Source organism: Haemaphysalis longicornis, unplaced genomic scaffold (assembly GCF_048455015.1).
Source record: "Haemaphysalis longicornis isolate Haplotype H1 unplaced genomic scaffold, Haemaphysalis longicornis Haplotype H1 scaffold_12, whole genome shotgun sequence".
Taxonomy (NCBI): Eukaryota; Metazoa; Arthropoda; class Arachnida; order Ixodida; family Ixodidae; genus Haemaphysalis; species Haemaphysalis longicornis.
Genome location: NW_027526225.1, coordinates 31,971,512 through 31,990,956, shown reverse-complemented (window position 1 = coordinate 31,990,956; position 19,445 = coordinate 31,971,512). Strand labels below are relative to the sequence as shown.

Below are 19,445 nucleotides of genomic sequence, written 5' to 3'. Positions count from 1 at the left end.
CCTTACACATTGTTTAGGAAGAGCCCTTTTATACCCATCAATCTCAGCACCCAACTTACCTGCTTCACGCCTTTTAAGCACCACACAACTATGCAACTCGCTGAAGGGAAGCATCCGGAGTTATGGTTTGTCCCCTTATCACCTTTAGCGCCCTTTAAAATCAATTTGACTTTCTTTCTATGATCCCGACTCCTCTGATTCAAGTATTGGTGCTTAGAGCTAGTTTTACTGACCGATGCCACGTTGAGTAACAAAATGCCTAACCTCCAAGAAGAAAGCAACCGACAACCGAAGCAGATATGTTCACATCACAAATGAGATTAGAGCGCCCATACACTCGCGCATGCACGATGAAAACTTAACTTATACGCAGCAATCATACAAGTACTGAGCTTCTTCTGTGAATTACAGATGACCACTCACGGGTGATCCTTGCTCCACTGGCTGGTTTTGAAAACAGCGACTACATCAACGCGAGCTATGTCCCGGTAAGCCCATAGTACCTACTCTGGGGATCCAACATTGTGCTTTACTTGGTGGAACCTGAGCACACAAACAAAAGTACATTCAACTGAACTTACGATATCTGTACTGAATGTCTTAGGTAACAGCAATCGCGTTTTTGGCTAAGTAAGTGGAATGAAGCTTTAAGTACTTTTTCGGTTACTGCGTCTTGCCTAAAGGATTCAATATGATAGGTGTTGCAGCAAATCACATGCTCATTCAACACTCCAGCAGGTCTACGCGCAAAAGCTCACTGACGTCAACATGGAAAACCATTGCTTGCGACTTTATGTTGTGTCGAACACTTGTAGCCATTTATTCCCTCTTTTAGTAGAAGTACATGGACTTACTTCACAAGTAGAGCCGATATACGAAGACTACACCGCGCGCCATTAGCAGTTGCTCCGCAGACTGCTGTTAGTAAAACTTAAAATTTTACGATTAACGGAGGAAATTTGTTGGCAATGTGGCTTGCAGTTAGGTATCTCTTCAAAATTTCAATGTCCGCGTATTTTATTAAAAATGAATTTCTCCTTGTTCACGGGCAGTTTTCTTTAGTAGTACAAGCTTGCTATTTGTTAACGACGAGCAAGAAGACTATTTAGTGTGTCGTCACAACCGACATCCCCAAATTGTCACGTGTGGCTGTGCGACAAACATATTTCGTAAAAAAAGGCGCATAATTGGCCGCACAAACTTACCACAGAGTACACATTCTTAGTTTTAACCTAATAAAAACAAATACAAAATGTTCTTAATCGCTGCAGTGCATTTGTAACCCTGAGTAAGGTATTCAATTTTGTATTGATGTAGGTTACAATTTGTCGTGCACTTTTATCTAGTTGATGCAACATAGAATGAACAGATCACATAGTATCTTGTGCGTCTTCGCACTTTTCACGCTATATGTTAGGGCTACAGAGTTGTACCATTGTAGAGGTGTGTTTCAGGAGAGTATTACTAATAAAAACATAGACTTTATGGTTTTGGTTTTTCGTCGTTGGCACAAAAGACAAAACAGCAGCCTCTTGGACTTTACCCTTTTTTCTCTCCCTTTCCTTTCAGGGGTACAAATCTCCGCGGAAGTACATCGCAACCCAAGGTAAAAATCTATTCGTCTGACATGGCCTTCTCAAGATTAAAATTCACAGCATCCGTCGGAATAAAACTGATAAAGTGGCTTCGCAATGAATGAATTAGTATTAATAGTGGTGTTGTTGCCATTATTGCTATCTTTGTATTTGAAACATTTAAACGAGCCTGCATTCTGTTTTGACCCTATAGGTCCGAAACAGTCCACCCTTACTGATTTTTGGCGGATGGTTTGGCAAGAAGGTTCCTGCAAGGTAGTAATGCTTACCAATCTCAAGGAGCAAGAAAAGGTGCGTTTCTGTGTTTTGTTTTTAGGTGTTAGAAGGGGGCGTGAAATTTGCGGATACGAATGAAAATTTGTGATCATGCGACGCCGGGAAAATTGTTGTAACCATTTCTAGATGCCGCATTGTATCATGTCAAGTAACGTAGCTTAGAAGACGTACCTAAATAGTTCTTTCTCACTGCTAAAATATCAACTTTTCCTCCTGCAGTGGGAGCGGGTTTTTATTGTACTAGAATTCTTATCTTTGCGGAAGCTTTTACTCCAGCACTAGGCATGTGTTTGCAGGTGGTTAACTGTGCCAGAGATTTGATTGCAGGAACTCTAACGGGCATCTGATTTGCAAACATAAAAATAACGAGTTCGCAATTAGCACAAAACTGATATACGTAATGCAGACAACAGAGAACACTGTTAACGACACAACCAATGACAAGGCGTGGATTCTTAGAAGAAACTGCAGCTATAAGACTCAAAACACTCAGAGCAACTAGGGCGTATCATTTTTAACTCTCAAGAACCGTGATTAAAACAGGGTGCCCCGAATTGTCCCCCGAACAATCTTTCTATGGTGACGGCACACCGATTCGACCGGTTCGACGTCAGACGGTTTGGCAGCACACCGCCTGGTCAGGAAACATGCTTGAAATGGTTTACTGGTCCCTGACCAAAGACAGAATACACAAATAACAATGATAACGACAACAGAAATTAATGTATCAACCCGTCGAAACCTTGAGGCCCTAATCATCCAGACAACGTCCAACATGCTAAGCAGGAACAATGGAACTTTGTATCCTATCTATGCAAAGTCACTGAAAACGCTGCTGAGTGCTCAATAAACTGGGCACGTCCCGCAGGGTGCTTCAGTGTGAACAAGAGAGCCGTAGTACTCCCGAAACGTCGTTTGTATATTTTGACTTTGGTCAGTGACCAGTAAACCATTTCAAATCTTTCTATGGTATATTATATGCGTACTTTAGTACAGCCTTGGACTTTGTTATGACATTTTTTTATTATTTGCATCAATGTCAGTCACCTTTTGTCGCTTTGTTATGCAACGTAAACGCAACTTTGATACACAAAAATGTAGTGCCGTCGGTTACCGTGCACTCATTTATTGATTCACTCGCATATTTCTGGCTCCTTCGCTTGCTTTACGGGGTGCTTGGAAGTACGAAAAGACACTCGCGTGCTTCCGTTTTCCTAACACATTACGAGACGACTGTAAATTTTTTTTTCTTTTCAGACAAAGTGTGCGCAGTACTGGCCGGAGACTTCGCAGAAGTACGGTAACTTCGTCGTCACCTTGATGAAGACGGACATGCAAGTCGACTTCGTCGTGCGAGAGTTTCAGCTCGCCTTGGTAACTGCTCCCTACTTTGGTTACAAACGTATCAACAACAAATGCTATAAAAAACTTTGCAGTGGCTTAGCTCGTCTATGTCAGGATATACGTAGCGTAATCTAAAGTTCAGCTGGTGATTCTTAAGTCTCCTGGTTGTCTAGGTTAGCTGATTATCATGCTTACTGCTGCTAAAGCGATTTCTAATCCAATCCCATCCAATTTATTTTAAACCAAATCAATCTAATTCAGTCCAGCTTAATCCAATGTAATCCAGTCGCGGCGGCCGCGGCTCCTGCGCGAAAGCTGTGCGCCGTGAGACGCCACTGCTCCTCGGGCATGCGCAGCACGGCTATCCTGGAGCCATGCGAAACTGCTCAACTGCGGCCAGTGTAGCTCACACTACAAAAGGCGTACCATAAATTTAACTGCAACATTAGGGAGTTGCACCAGAGGCGAAGTATTGGTGTAACTGTAATCAATGCTGGGGTTGGAACTCCGACCAGTCAACAAGTAAAAATATTCAGCCAAATAAAGGAAGATATCCGAAGAGCACATATAACTGTATTTTACTGGGTAACAATCAAAGCGTACGCAAACCGCTTCGTAACTTTCCTCAGTCATCGTAAGCAATCACTGTGTATATAATCGCCACATGTTTTAATCACTTCAGTTTTGTTACAGTTTAATTACCATTGATATTATTACCTGTGTTTACGGAATACAGTTGTGTGTGTTCGCGTGTCTGTGAACGTGCTTCCGTGTGTGCATGCTTTGGTCGTATGTCATTTAAAACTCTTGTAGCAGCGCATAAACATGTCGCAACTTAACTTTTCGGGATTTCAGTAACGTACAATCATCGTTGCATGCTCACTACCAACATCAATCTACAAATTTTGTTTCGGGATTGCGCCAGCTGTGCCATGCAAATGATTTTAATCGCACACATAACTTTTTCAGTGACACTACATTTAAAAGTAAAGTTGTAAGTATTTAACGAATTTATCCAAATTCGCAGTGTTCCGCTTTATTACTCCGGCAACAAACCAAAGGATAGCCATCTGTGGAATTCTTCCCCCCTCATTAGCCCTTTTAGAAAATTTCAGGACTACACACAGTTTTAATAGATAGACACTCATACATACTTTCCGCACAGAGCAGGGGAAATTATATCATTGTTTCTAACTGCTAAATTATATTCTGCAGGACAACAAGAGCCGCACAGTGGTCCAGTTTCACTTCACTACGTGGCCCGACCATGGAGTTCCCCTGTACCCGGACGCTTTGCTGCCTTTTCTGAGAAGAATATGGGATTTCCAGCCGCAGGATGACCATCCTATAGTCGTCCATTGCAGGTATAAGAGGCGTTACAATTGGACATCTGAAGCTTTGTTTGAAACAAAGAAATCCGTCCACTCGAGAACTGTACTTAAGAAACTGAACTGTAATTATTCCAGGCGAGGCTAATTCTTAGACAAAAGTAGTGACGAATATTAGTTTTGACACACTCGCTCGTAGGTAATCAAGGCTGCGCATTTTAGGTATACTTCCCGCCATATCGCAAAGCGCAGATTCTATGACCGAACAAATAAACAATATGAATAACATATTCAGGGTAATATAAAAATAGAAATACTACCCATCACGTTTTGCAAACTTTTAAGGGCATTTCGGCGCGCTGCAAATATCGAGAAACTATTTGAAGATTTTGTCACTGCTTCATATCGGACAAAAATTATGTGGTAGTAGGAGAAGCAAACTACGATTATGTTGCAAATTTTCTGCGTTTCCCACAGTTGGTAGACTTTCCCGAATGACTGCATTCGACGAAACAATGTATGGTGTAGTCATCAGGCAAAACTGAAGGTTTACTTAAAGGAATTTACTTTGTAGATGTATGTAAACTAAGAACTAGAAGGACGTTAACAACATTTACATAGTTTCATTCATTGTAGGGTTTAAAGCGCCTACGCAACGCAGGCGATGAGGCGTGCCGTAGTGGAGGGTTCCGAATTAATTTTGAACAGCTGAGGATCTTTAACGTACTCCGAAATCTCGTACACTCGGACTTTTTAGTCCTTCGCTTCCTTCACAAAAGCGGCCGCCGCTGCCACATAAACAGTTGTCATGGCTCGAACACACGACACAAATTCTACGATTATAACTCTAAGATTTCACTTACTTATCTCACATTATTGTCAAATATCGACTTGGTTCTTAGGAATTAATAAACCCAACTGCCAAGGAGGGTGCTTGTGAGATACGAAGAATATTCTTAATGAAGTGAACAGTACGTAGTGTGATGCCGTGAAACTTTTCGACCTTATTTAAAAGGACAACTCTCTTACATAAGTAGTACGAGTTTGTTTCTCCGGCCACAAAACTTTCGTGGTTGCTTCTCTGTCTCAAGTTTCAAAGGGGTGTCAGGAAGCAAAAATAAGTAGCGGTGGACGGCCCAAGCTAGGAGAACGAACCCGCCGTTCGATATGACGTAAGTATGAATTGTGGAGCCGCTGTCCGCGTAATTAGGCGACCAGCAGAGCTACTGGTGCGCGCGTTGCGTGGCAGGTTCGCTTTTTTCGCAGTTAAACGTCAACAGGGTCGACTTCAGCGGACGTAGGCAGTGATATCCGCCCAAACACTGTTATTGTCGCCGCTCGCGCCGGTAGCGCGTGACAGGATCTTCTTATGCATGGGCAGTTCTTTCGCTTTCTTATCTCGCACTTGTTATCTTCAATGCTGTGGTTTTTATTGTTTTCCTAAAAAAACAATCGATACGTCTTTTTAATCAAAAGACCACAGCTACCTATGATTGTATACTTTTGTTCTGCCTCAAATGTGCCGAAGTTTCTTTAAGGCTAATGAGTGTTGGCCGGTATCAACCACGCCGCAGGTGTTAGCGCTTAGGGAGCATGTTTACCTAACGTTTTGTTCGCGTGCGCTGCTTTAGCGAAACTGTTTTTTTTTTTTTTTTTGTACAAAGTAACCATCCTCGGGAGCTGAAACTGGCTCCAAACAAACCTCTAGGCAACAAACTTACGCCAGAAAAAATATCCCTCGATTCGATAACATAAACTCCGCATATAAAAACAGGTTCATTAGAAGCATGTTAAGGAAGTGTTTTAAAGCGAAGATTTTTGCTTTTCCAAAACGGCGTATGTCACGTCTAAAACGCCCGGCAGGAAAGCCAACTTTCTTTGTTGATCGTGGGTGAAGTGAGAGAAAAAAACGCTTCCAATCTTCGGAATCGAACCCAGGTCCCTCGCGTTATGAAGCTGGCGTCTCTCTGGTGGCGCCATTAAGACATGGTCGAAACATCAAAACATTCCGAATTTTTGGGAGAGGTACATGGACGTGCAAAATTCGACAGAAAAATCATGCACCCCTCCGTATAGATACGCCCATGGTTGAACGCGAACTTTCTTGTGCGAAATCAAACGGCGAAGGGTCAAAGATTAAGCTGCTGAGATGAAAAGACCGAACCGACTGCGAGTCAAAGTCCTAACTTAGACTACAACCAATGAATACCTCATTTAAAAGCTTCGTTTTCAACCATCGCCACCGTAATATGAAGGGGTGCACCATTTTATTTCTTTAGTTTTGATTTTATCTGTACACGTTCTTCGGCTACTAACAAAACATTCTTGTTGTTCGCGGTACTTGGTGTGCGGACCCTTGTCCTCCAGTTGTTGTAGGGTAAACAAAGGAATCCTTAATTCCTTAATGCTTAAATCCTTTATCCTTAAATCAATAAACCTTAAATTCTTAATCCCTAAATCCTTAATCATTAATTCCTATGAGCACTTTTGAACCACGGATCTCTCAATCGCCCAGTGACAACGCTATCCACCGCGCCACAAATGTTTGATGTTTTCCGCGTGGAAAAGATGGGTTATGACGGCTGCGAATAACTGTTCGGTGTGGATGCCGTTGTCACTAGGACGCACTGCATCCTGGGAGATGAGTGTGTTTTTTCAAACCTCTCAGAAATATTGAGGGTGTCACTGCTGTAGACACCATCGTTACTACGTGACGCGTATACGGCGCGTGTTGCTGCCAACGCTGCGGTCGCTAGGCTGCACTTCAGGCTGGGGGTGAGCGCGTGTTGTCTTGAGTGTAATTAAATTGAATTGAATTGGAGTTAATCGTCAATTAGAATTCTGTCCGACGTAAAAGAGCTACAGCCAATCTACTCCCGCAGCGCCAGGTTTATGGTCAATGCCACCTCCACAGATACGGGCCAAGACAAAACTTCCCCATCACTTCGTAAAAAAAGCTGATAGGAGCGCGAAAGATTACCCCCATCAAAACTGTGTCAAAATTGCGTGAAAACCTTCGCTGAAAGTGCGTACAACCTTCGCTGAAAGTCCGTCCGATCAATCATTAAACCTTCAAATACCCTAATCGAAAGCGAAGAACGAACCCCTGCGACGATTTTTCGCGCACTAAATAAACGCATCTACGAACAATCTCAATGTATACCGATATGTGGATTATGAGATATAGAACTCCTGAAATCCTTCCTCGTGATCAATGAGTGTACCTTCTTTCTAGAATGGCTCCTTTTTCTCAATTTTCAAGTAGCCGTTGTGATACAATGGAATATCGGTTTCACGCACGCGCCGTGCGTCCAGAGATCTTACCAGGGCTTCTGGGTCGACGAACCGGTCTATGGGGAAATGCATTAGTTTAGTTCGCTTACTAACAAAGCATTCGCTTTAATAAAAACAAATCGATCTCGAAAACAATATATCCGGCTTCATGGGCCAGAGTGGAACTACTGAACTTGAGCGAAATTAACCACACGAGTGGAGGAGATCAATATGACCGCAACAGTAAAAATGCCAAATTACGAGCCTCGCGGGCGGGAAAGAAGTGTAATCAGGAACAGGTTGCATGCATCGAAGCAGCCAGTGCGGCACAGCGAAGTAAGCGAGCAGCCCATGAGAAGGGGCCAGAAGGTTAGGAGCAAATCTAAGCTGCCAACGCACACGACCAGTAAGGAAGTGAGCGGCTAAGAACGAACACGTCTAAAAAGTGGAAAGCCGGAAAGCTCAAAATGCCGCTGACCGATATCGGCCCGGATGTTTGAGCTTCTGGCATAGCTTTCAAGGCCGCGGTTGCTAGGGGACAGTGCATGCCGGGGGTGATAGTGTAATTTGCTTGGATGGATTTTTGCTGTGAATTGGAGTAGCAGGTAAAATGGCTTCGCGCGGAAACATGTCACCGACAATTTGAGCCGCGTATGCTGTTGGGATAAATCTGTGGCACATTTCATGCATATTGGAAAGTAGCCGGGGGCACTGTGGCAAAGCGATTTATCAAGTTAATGGTGAAGGGGCATGATCTCTAAAGGAGAAGCAAGGCTTTTGAGGAAAGAGAACAATACTTTCAGTCGCATTAGGCTACGCAGTCTTTGCTAAAACGAGAGAGCAGACACTAAAAAGAATGGTAGGGAAGTACATCCCCAGGAACTGGAACACTCTCAGGTCAGTGGAGTTGTTGCGCCTGTACGGTGGGCCATTGTGCGATTGATAAGCGTAAAACTGGAAGCCATAAGGTTATTACTCCAGAGGCACTGCGTTGATGACACGGTGGCTGTCTTGAGTCTCCTCAACCCGTGTGCTATTTTCTTCTGCCTCTGTTCTCAATTTTTTAGCATCGTGGTTGCCTTTTCTTGTGTTTTATTTTGCTTAATTTTCTCACAGCACCTCATAGTTGTTTATTCACCTTCCACTGCTTCACAAATTTTTCCTAGTCATTTGCTTCTATTTCCTTCTTAACTTGAAAGCTAACAGCGTATCACAGTTTTGTCTCCGAGTTCTAAGGTTACTGATTCCGCGCACGCTGGTTTGCACTGCCTTTCCACTCGTACGAAATCTTGAAATTCGGAACTCGTACACCTCAAACTTAGGTAGAATTATTGTATTGTCTGTCCCATTTTTAAATTAGAAGTTGTTTGTTCTATTTTGTAGTCCCAAACGTTACTAAAACTAAATGGTATGTTTAACTACCTGCTTCACCAACAAAGTTGACCAAAACACACCTGTCTTGAAATATCTGTCTGCTTTGACTATCTAGAGATGGCCTTGTATCTTTCCTTTCCAGTGGCGGTATTGGACGCACAGGTACGCTAATCCTCGTGGACAGCATGCTCTCCCAGGCAGAGGCTGAGGGTGAAGTCAACCTCGTCGCTCATCTCCACAACATGCGGCAGAGCAGGGTGAACCTTGTAGAGTCTCCGGTGAGAAGCTTCCGGCTTTATTTATGGCATAAGTGATGATTCCTAAACAGTACGGAGTTGTACCTAAGGCTGTGCGCTACGTCTACCGGACTTTTTAACACGAAAGTGTTTTATGCCGAAAGTGTTTTATAACCTCACCGACGTCATATCCGTCACGGAAATGACATCACCAGATGAAGTTCCATTTGCGCGGCGGCGGCGCTACGATTCGAGCCCACTATCATGCGGCCGCAACGGGAGGCGTGTAACGCTGTGCCAACTGAGCCAAGAAGTCATGCCCAGATAGCTGGACGAACCTGCGTTCAGTCCTTCCCTTTAATTTCTCCATTCAGATGGTGCTGCCGTCTAGGAGAGGTGAAACGAAGTAGTGCGTCATGGTGCTAACGAGCGCCGATTGTTAGCGCCTCCAGAGGGCAGCGTATAGCAGCGGAAGATGCTGTGTTTATCCCTCAACCGCCTTTGAGGAACGCCGCTCAGCTTGTGGAACGCCGGCAGCAGGACGTCGCTCGCCCAGCACACCCACAAGACTGCCGCCGAACCGAAAATCATGCTCCTTTCACTGTAGCGGACCGTCACTTCACCAAACGATTCGCTGACAACCCGTTCGATTTCGTTCACATGGTTTGCGAGCGCCTGGGTTTCACTCTGATTTACGAAATGCTCCGGCGCGTGTAATCCAGTGCCTAATGTTGATGCGTCTAACGGTGCCATGCGAAAGAAATATAAATAGCCATGTGCAAGTTAGTATCGATGCACAATAAGCATTTAACTGCTCCTGCGAAGGCACATTTCACTGTCGCGTTTTACAGACTCCTATGAAAGAAGGATCAACCACATTTTGAGGGGAAATCTTGTGGTTCTAATGATTTTTACATCCTAAGCCGAGCATGACCTTAGGTGCCACACATGGCGACTCATTTAAAATTTATTGCATTAATGGGTAATTTATCATTAAGTTCACGGAATTTGGGTCACCTATTTTGTAATACTTGCCAGTGGTGAAGTACAGGCTTGTACACGTTACAGAAAATGAGTACCCGATTAAAATTACAATTACTTGATGATGATGATGGCTGGATATTTCTGGCGCAAGGCCAACTAGGGCAAATGCGCCAAAACAATGGTTAACTATGACGGATGAAGATGTAAACTCTAAAATTGCTCAACAAAAGCAAAAATTCAATCCGTAAAATCAGCATAAAATGTTACAATTACTTCCTTTAAAATGTAATTGGTTACAGTGGCCAATTACAGCCACAGAAAAGTAACGTAGCAATTGCAGAAATGTAACCGAGTACTGTTGCCTTACTTTCCTTGAAACGTTTATTGCCGTATGACAATAACACAAGTTTACTCAAACTACACTAAAACCACTCAGGCTTGCAGACTTGATGTGGCTTCAGTGATACAGTGTTACACGTTCGTAACTTTCAACAGGAGTTGTTTTTCAAAGTTGTCGTCGCTGATTCCTCCACGTTTCCACGTTAAGAGGTCAGTTGCTGCACTGAACCACCTCAATGCACACGCTGGAGGTAAGGGCGTAGGAACACCTTTCTCAACGCGATTACTGCCGTAGAAGACTGGTTGCAACTTGATTTCAGAAAAAAGTAATTGATCACCGAAAATCGATTACAAGAAAATGTAATTGAATTACCCAGAACGTAACAATTTTGAAATAGTTAGCGATTATGTTACGCAATTTAAAAAAATATGCAATTGATTACAAGTAATCGATTACTTGCAAGGCGTTACGTACAACTCTAGTCAAGTAGGGACTACGGGTATGACTAGCCCTATTTAAACTGCACTCGGACCTGTACGCGCATAAATCAGTAACTGTGAGCAGATAAACGTGAGCTATCAATACCGTTACCTTCTCTTGCAGGAACAATACGTCTTCGCCTACATGGCGCTGGTGGAGATACTTTGCTCCAAGAACCACAAGCTGTCGGTCAAGGAGTTCGTCAGCCTCTATCAGAAGCTTAAAGCAAAGGTGCCTCCTGCTGAAAAAAGCGCCATCGACCTTGAGTTCGAGGTAAGCTGCTTTATTGTAACCTCCAGTAATCCTTTAGAGTGAAGCTGTCTTGTGCTAGGTTGTGAATAAAATTACGTGCGTCTACCGGATCGCATCGACGACGAATCGAACGAGATCGCCCCAGAACCAGTGTAAAACGCTTTCTAGGTCCAAATATAATGCAGGTATCTTTGGACAATTTCTACTGAAACTTGCACCTGAGACCACTCCATCGTTGCACCGAGTTCCATTTATTTGTCGTAATTAGTTTACCAACACTCAAGTCGTAAGCGTAACCAAATTCCCATCTGCTGTCAGTGCATGGCCCTATACACAGGGAGTATGGTTACAGAAAGCGCCCGAAGCCATACCGAAACAGTCCCGAAGCAAATTGTACTAGAATTAGTTATAATAAGTTCTGAAGATATTACGTGTGTGTCTTTATTTGATCGATTTAGCAAGTCACTGTTCAGGTGCCGTCAGAAGCAATTGGAGCACGGGAGCTGTGGCCGAACCGCTTAGGAGCGCAGTGTAGCCACACCGGCGGCAAGCAGAAGGATGAGAACACGCATGCGCGCCTGGCGATGGCGATAGCCCACCTATACATCTCAAAACAGTTCTTTTAGCGTGTATTCGAGAATCTTCGCAGCATGCTGGTCTCAGCGATGGTGCTGATAGCATGCCCACCTAGAAATATTTGAAGGAAAAAAAAACTGCCACTGCAGATCCCTGTGAGAGCGCCGCATCTCCGGAAGTTGGCGTGCGCTGGAAGTGTGCCAAAGACGTTGTCAGATGTGTCTCTCCTATCAGCGCCATGGCTGAGACCATTATGCTGCAAAGAATGCTCGAAGCCAGGTTAAAAGAAATAGTTTGAAATGTATGGGTGGTCCATCGCTGTCGAAAGGCGCCCACGCATGTTCTGGTCCTTTCGTTTGCCGTCGGTGCAGCCACACAGCGCTCCTATGCGGTTCGGTTACAGCTCCCGAACTACAATTACTTCTGACGGCACCTGTACATAGCTCAATACAGCTAGTCACTAATACGGCTTCGCTGGTATTCCGATTTCACAGTAGTGGAAGGGTTCTAAAGCGGCCGGCCAGAAGCAAACGCCCCTACAAAAGGAAGCGTAAGAGGGAGCCGACTGCAATGTATTACGTTGCGTAAGCGGCAGATTGTGGCTCCACTACCCCGCCGCAACCATGCTTGCTACGTCACTCACAAACATCCCTCCATGCTCTTACGCCTAGTTTCACTACATAACGTATCAGAGTATCGCCACTGAGGCATGCAATTGAGCCAACAACGGCCGCCGGTTTGGTGTTTCTCGTGTTTCGATATTGCCGCTTCTACGCCCTCGCCGCTAACTTCGACCGGGTCGTTTATTAACAACACTGCCAAAGCCGCAGCAAAACGACATATTCGGACACACTTCTGCTGCTGAAATGCTCCTACACGGGTTGTCTTTGATCCGCATTCGGAACGACGCTAGTCGCCCGCAGCCGCAGGAAAGGGAGTACAAGCTGAGTCTACCAGGTTTGGCCGAGTGAAAAGGCATAAACCACAAAATGACGGTGCCCATGAACCGTCACAGCGTAAACAAATGTCACGTTATGAGAAGTGACCAATGATCATGGCGGCGGCACGGAACAATAGGAGAAAACAGTGCCGATACTCTGTAACCTTATCTAGTGACCCTTCATTGCTCGGTATTGCCACAGCGTAGACAGGTTCAGCACCGAATGCATCACCGAGCCACCTCAGCTCCTCATTCCAAATTTTGGTGACCGAATTCTCGCTTTGCCTTCGGCCTCAGGTGCGACCCTATTCGACACACTTCAAAAGAAAAAAACCTACACACAGAATTTTTTCGCAAGGTTTGGACTTCCTGCCGCTTTCTTACAGTATGGCCACTTTTCATGCATCTGTCGGCTGCTGACTTCAATTACGTGTAATGCATCCATGCCATCCTAAAGCGCTCGAGGATTTACTTGATTTTAATTGGTTTTGTCCTTTCTTCCCGCAGGAACTCAACCGGATGTGTCCACTTCCAGGACCGGAAGACTTCAGAAGCGCTCGGGACGCTAAAAACGCTTCCAAGAATCGTTCGCCACAGATTCTGGCTGGTGCGTCTTAGCAAAGCGCCATATCTCCCCTGTTGTGGTGTTTCCAACAGTACACAGCTTCTCTTTACAAAATTTGACCTATTTCCAGGCGACAGTCGAAGGCCATTCCTCAGCGTGACAGCTGACGGCTCGAAGACGGACTACATCAACGCAGTATATGTTGATGTAAGCTACCACCGCTCACAATATAGCTTCTTTGTTTCGAAGAATCATGCTGGTAGACGCCTTTAAACTCTTGCTTTTATAATTATTCTTGTGGACATCACGACTATCGCGCTTCATGGATTTTAAATTCCTTTGTGTTCAAACTTTAAAGCTTGGCAGCCAGATATTGTAAATCCTGTACAAACGCCCACACGTAAGCATCCACCCAATGCAATCACACAGCCACCATGAGAAGCTTTCCTGTTCAATCCAAAACTTTGCCTTGGGAGAAAAATCTAAACTGGCTTCGGGTTTGAGCCTGTGACCACCTCATGTTCAACGTAGCAGCTGTATTAAGTATAGTAACCCAAAGTTGAAGCGCCGATACAATTAGCGAATAAAACGTTGGTTTTAGTGTACTGCTCGTCGGCATTTTCAATCGGCAATATCTTCAAATGTCTTCCATTTTATGCTTACTTCGGTCTGACAACTGTGAATTTTATCGTATACGTTTGCGCACGGAGCTATTAAATGATAAAAAAATACGCATTGTTTTTTCTTTCGCAGTTAATATGCACAAGAGCATGGGCTTGAAACGTCCAATAAGCTACATTTTACTACACTAGTAAAAACCTGATTTGATTATACGTTTTAACGCGCCGGAGCAATACTGGGCTATAAGGCACGCTTCGTGGAGGGCTCCGGATTAATTTTGACCACTTGGAAATCTTTAACGGGTGCATAAATCTCGACACACGGAAATTTTCGTTTATCCCCTTCGCGTGAAACGCACCCACCACCGCAAGGACTGAACCCGCGTCCTCGGGCTCTGCAGAACAACGCTTTGGCCACTGAGCCCCCGTGGCGTGTCACAAGCTAAAAACCTTTCAAAGGCAGTGTTTATGGGCTCGGTTTCACTCGAATGCTCCTGCAATAGCGAAGATTTTGACAACCGCTGCAACCATTAACTCTGAATGTAAATAGCTTTTTGCAAACAGGCACAAGCTGCGTCCGCACAATTATCTCCCCGTCACCTTCCCCGCGCTGTGATTTGGGGTGTCGGCCTAAACAAGAGTTCCACGTTTTTTTACTTCGGCCTGTATTCGTTCTTTTACCCTAAAATGTGCCCTTCATTGTGTTCACAGGGATTCAAGCGGAGGAAGGCGTACTTGGTGACGCAAATGCCACTGCTGGACACCATCGACGACTTCTGGGAGATGCTAGCCGGCAGCGGAGCCGTCACCCTTGTCACGCTCGGGCCCCTCGAAGACGAGGTATCTCTGCCACAAGTATAGCTATACATATATTATGAGCAGTTAGTCGTGTGCAACCCCGTCGGGAACATTGACTGTTACTACAGTTGTCTAATGGTCACTATTCCCCACTTCATCTTCCTCTCATAGTCATCCTCATCATCATCTTCCATCTCGTCAGCTCGTGGTCTTAATCTTCAACTTCGGCTGAGCGTGCGTCATGCGACGGCTGCTCAGGCAAATAAACGTCTTGCAGCCCCTGTCCTTCAACGTCCATATAATATTAACGACGTCGGTTGAGAGACAAGTCTGTTGAGACAGTTTGTACAGTTTCAGACATTAACTAACGCTCAGGGACAGTACAAATAGATACAAACACATAAACGAGGCACGTTAGGTAATCCAAAAAAAATCTCCATCACTTACTGTTTAACAGCAGCGCACACACAGCAATCCTGGCCACTTACCAGCGACAATAACAAGTGGTGACACGTCAGAAACGAGTCGTTTCGAATGATACAAAGAGAACTGCACGCGCCAAAAACAGACGATAACATCAAAGAAGCAAAATAAGACAGGATCTCGCAGAAGATATAGGCTAGGGGAGAGCTAACGAGTAAAACACGACCGTCACATCGGGTACATCAAAGAATGCAGTTTCAAAGTCAGTTACTGACGCTCGAGGGTTATAAAGCTGGTCCCACTTGACTCTGCTGTATGTGACGCTTCGGCAACAGCGCACGTGAGTTGTCGGCAGTGTTTAAAAAGAAGTAAGCTTTATCGAAAAGAAATTCGGATGCACGCTCCCGCAATGTTTGCGACAGGGAGAGCGGAACTGTGCTTATCAGCACTTACACGACCGGTAAACACTTCTATGAATCTGATCGCAAGTTATTCCTAATCGCTGTTTCATTCGAAATTGTGAATTATATAGGTGCTAATAAGCACTTATAGATACACGCTTGGGCGTGGAACCCACCGACCTCGGGAAGTGATAGTATCGCTTTTCCGCTGTTGGTTACTAAAAAGTAAGCACCTGAGGGTCGTGTTGACCAACCGCAATTAATATGTGTATAATGTAATATAATAAATATAATATATTCTTTGTGGAATAATGTGGGATTCTTGGGGGCGACCTAGCAAGTACTAGGGCGTACGCCACCACGCTAGCTCCCGGCGTGTCAAGCACGCGCGCTCCCACACCTACGGCGGCCCAGCGAGGTTCACCGATACAAGAACACAGTAGACAGCAGTGCCGAAGCACAGCCGTTTGTTTGGGAACTCCCAAAGCATGCGAACTCACGGCGCGCGACAAACAACAGTTCCCACCTGAGATACATGGTCGCCGCCACGGCGGCGCTGTTCCACCTATCTCCCGCCGAGAGGTGGTTACAGAACCACCTTTACTGATGTCCATGCACCATGGAAACGGTTGCCGGTTGCATATGACATGTTATTTGCTAACTTAGTCAAGAACAAAGCTCTCTGTGCCTTAATACACCAACACATTTAAACCTTCAACACAAATACCAATGCACAGAATTTTATACAGACGCATCTAGAACCAACTCTGCTGTTTCTTGTGCTGTTTTTGGACCGCATTACACTGCCTCTAAGACACTCAATCCTAACACCAGCACATTCACAGGTGAAGCCCATGGTATTTTAATGGCTGTAGAACACATAATACAACACCAAATGCACCGCTCAGTCATATATACAGATTCATTAAGTTTCGTGACAGCTCTGCATTCTGCAAAGCCTCACAAAAATGCAGTGTTTAACTTTCTTTTAAACATCATCATGCCAGCCTACGCTATGGGCCTGGAAATTACAATCTGCTGGGTACCTGGACATTGCAGAATAGACAGGGAAGCAGCTGCTGCAGTACTCCGGAATGATGTGGACATTACATCTGTACCGCACTTGGACCTCAAACCACTCATCAAAAAAAAACTCCGTAAAATCTGCCAGAATCGTAGGGATAAGCAAACAGAAAACAAGCTCCATTCAATCAAACCAACAATACGCAGACATACTCCAGGGAAACTACACAAGTCCGTTGAGGTCGCACTTTGTCGACTAAGGATTGAGCACACATATGGCACACACGAACATCTTGTAAATGGTACACCCCGTCCAAACTGTGCTAGATGGGGAGAGGCTCTTTCTGTACACCATGTGCTAATTAAATCTAGAAAACTTGAACCAGAAAGGCGCAGACACTTCACAGATTTATACACAAAACACATACCAAAACACATAGCACACTTTCTATCAGACGAAGCAATTGTCAAGCTCAAAAAAGTGTTAGCTTACATTGTGGACGTTGATTGTTTAAAGGAATTGTCATACTGTGTGTAATCGCAGGCTGCCCTCAATGGGGAGGACAGGGCTGAAAGCTTCTAATGTGATGCATAGAGGCCTCGCCTTTTTTTGCCTTAGCAAAACGATCAACCTGAGGCACCCTTTTTTTGAAGGCCTCACGTACTCCTGCTTCCTGAACTGTTGGATATCCACTTTTCATCACTAACCATTGGCCCTATACACCAATTCTAGACAAACAGCTGTAACTGAAACACCAGCACTCCTCTTGGCGCTCTATGCACTAGTAGCCCTTACGCCATTAAACCACACCGTCACCATCTGTTCCGCCGATGCTACCCAGACCGGACCTCCGGTCAAACTGTCTCCCTGTCTCCCGCGCGCCTTTGCCACGCACAGACCACTGGTGCCATCTGTCGGGGCGCCGACGAACCAGCGGAGCGCCGGACCGCTTTAGGCGCGTCACGCCTCTCCATGTGCGCTCCTGCTCGGGATCGCGGGTCGCGGTTCTTCAAGATTCCCACATCTTATATGTAATTACATATACCATTATATGTATAACATTATATTATACACACGTGCATGCGCGCACACACACATGCAGCAGCGTTGTGAAATGGCATGGGTTCCAGAGTAGTAGTGGCTGATGCCTATTTAACGCCTTCCTCTATTTTGATGAACTACTTTGCCTCCTCTAGACGGCGACGCCTTCGTTCTGGCCGGATCTCAAGAGCACGGCGAGGTACGGAAAGGTCACCGTGGAGCAGACGGACACAAAGGACTTCCAGGGCCTGGTCGTCCGCACCTTCAAAGTCACCCAGAACGCGGTACGAGAGGCTTCTTCGTTGTGCTATATACTATTTCTTCGTTACTACATTTTCATTCGAAGAAGTGCAAATCGCTAGATGTCCAAAAGTGGGAGGAGCAATGCATAAGAGAGTACGAGCAAATCTTCAGTTTACGGGCTTTAATGTTTCCTCTGTACGCAGCAGAGCTTGTTGCGAACTGAAACTGGCTAACGCTATTCTTATGCTAAATTTTCACGTAAATAATTTCATATCATAAGGGGTTCATTACGAGTATCCGGAGCAATTCACCGTGATATTTATTTGTAATCACTTAGCATGAAAATTACCGCGAAGACGTAAGTCCGCATAACTGTGAGAACGCGAAAGCATACGTGTGCTTCGCGAAGTTTGCGGAATTTGTTGTTGTGAACCCGCACATTCGGGTGATGTGGCTGAGCTATGATTAAGCTATATTGTTGTGTAGGCGTCGCGCTCTTAAGACAACACCGGAAAGTCGCTTCCGGCCTAACGTCACGGTCGGCGCACACTCGCGTTTCCCACTTCCGTAGCGCCGTCAGCAGTTCAGCTGTCCCCGTAGCAACGCCCACATCGTTGCTAGGGGCTCACATGACGTGCAACAGCTATTGCGTACGTCAGGCCATCGCATATCCTCGTCCGCAGAGAGCAGGGATTTTTTTGTGCCGCCAACACCCATTTTTCACTCCATCAGCCACATGCACATTAAGAAATCGCCTCACGTGGGCTTCACCACAACGTTCAAGAACAACCAATCAGAATGACCAAACGTGGGAGTTTAGCGAATGGCGAGGCCAACCTTGTGATTAGAGTAAGAAGTAGATTCTGCGCTCGTGCAACAGCGCACATGCACGTCTTGCACTGTTGCGACTGCGCGGATTCTCTTTAGTACTTTAATCACATACCGCGCCTCTTCATTTGTCAGATTCATACGTTGGTCACGCTGGTTGCTTGTTCTCAGGCGTTCTGGTGAATCCCGCCTGCGGTGCGCATTTCTTAGGGTGCATTCCTCCGATTAAAAAATTAAAAACAATACGGTCAAGTATCAAGAAAATTTTATATATGATTGATGTTAAATCCTCAATGACGTTCCTAATCCTTGCATATAGCATGGTTAGCATTTGTTGAAATATGATTGGGGACCACTTTAACTCACCACGGGGAGCATTTATTGTTCTTTTTGCGTGTGTGCGGAGCGGGTAAAAGGGGTAGGGTCTGTTACAAAAGCTTCTGAATTGTCTTCTCAAACGACCGTTGTCTACTTCGTAAGGGAACTGATAATTTGTTCCAAACA

The 19,445-nt window shown here is 45.0% G+C and overlaps 1 protein-coding gene across 3 annotated transcripts in view; it reads left to right on the top strand.

Moving 5' to 3' along the window:
* LOC144162552 (receptor-type tyrosine-protein phosphatase T-like) overlaps window positions 1–19,445 on the top strand; it is a 616,771-nt gene that overhangs the window by 586,778 nt on the left and 10,548 nt on the right. For all 3 annotated transcript variants that reach the window (XM_077693138.1, XM_077693139.1, XM_077693137.1), the window contains exons 29-39: window positions 412–488; window positions 1,570–1,606; window positions 1,789–1,886; window positions 3,129–3,245; window positions 4,431–4,579; window positions 9,333–9,468; window positions 11,354–11,503; window positions 13,506–13,605; window positions 13,694–13,770; window positions 14,895–15,023; window positions 18,026–18,154. In XM_077693138.1, the coding sequence (XP_077549264.1) occupies window positions 412–488; window positions 1,570–1,606; window positions 1,789–1,886; window positions 3,129–3,245; window positions 4,431–4,579; window positions 9,333–9,468; window positions 11,354–11,503; window positions 13,506–13,605; window positions 13,694–13,770; window positions 14,895–15,023; window positions 18,026–18,154 (1,199 nt within the window). The remainder of the gene's footprint in view (window positions 1–411; window positions 489–1,569; window positions 1,607–1,788; window positions 1,887–3,128; window positions 3,246–4,430; window positions 4,580–9,332; window positions 9,469–11,353; window positions 11,504–13,505; window positions 13,606–13,693; window positions 13,771–14,894; window positions 15,024–18,025; window positions 18,155–19,445) is intronic.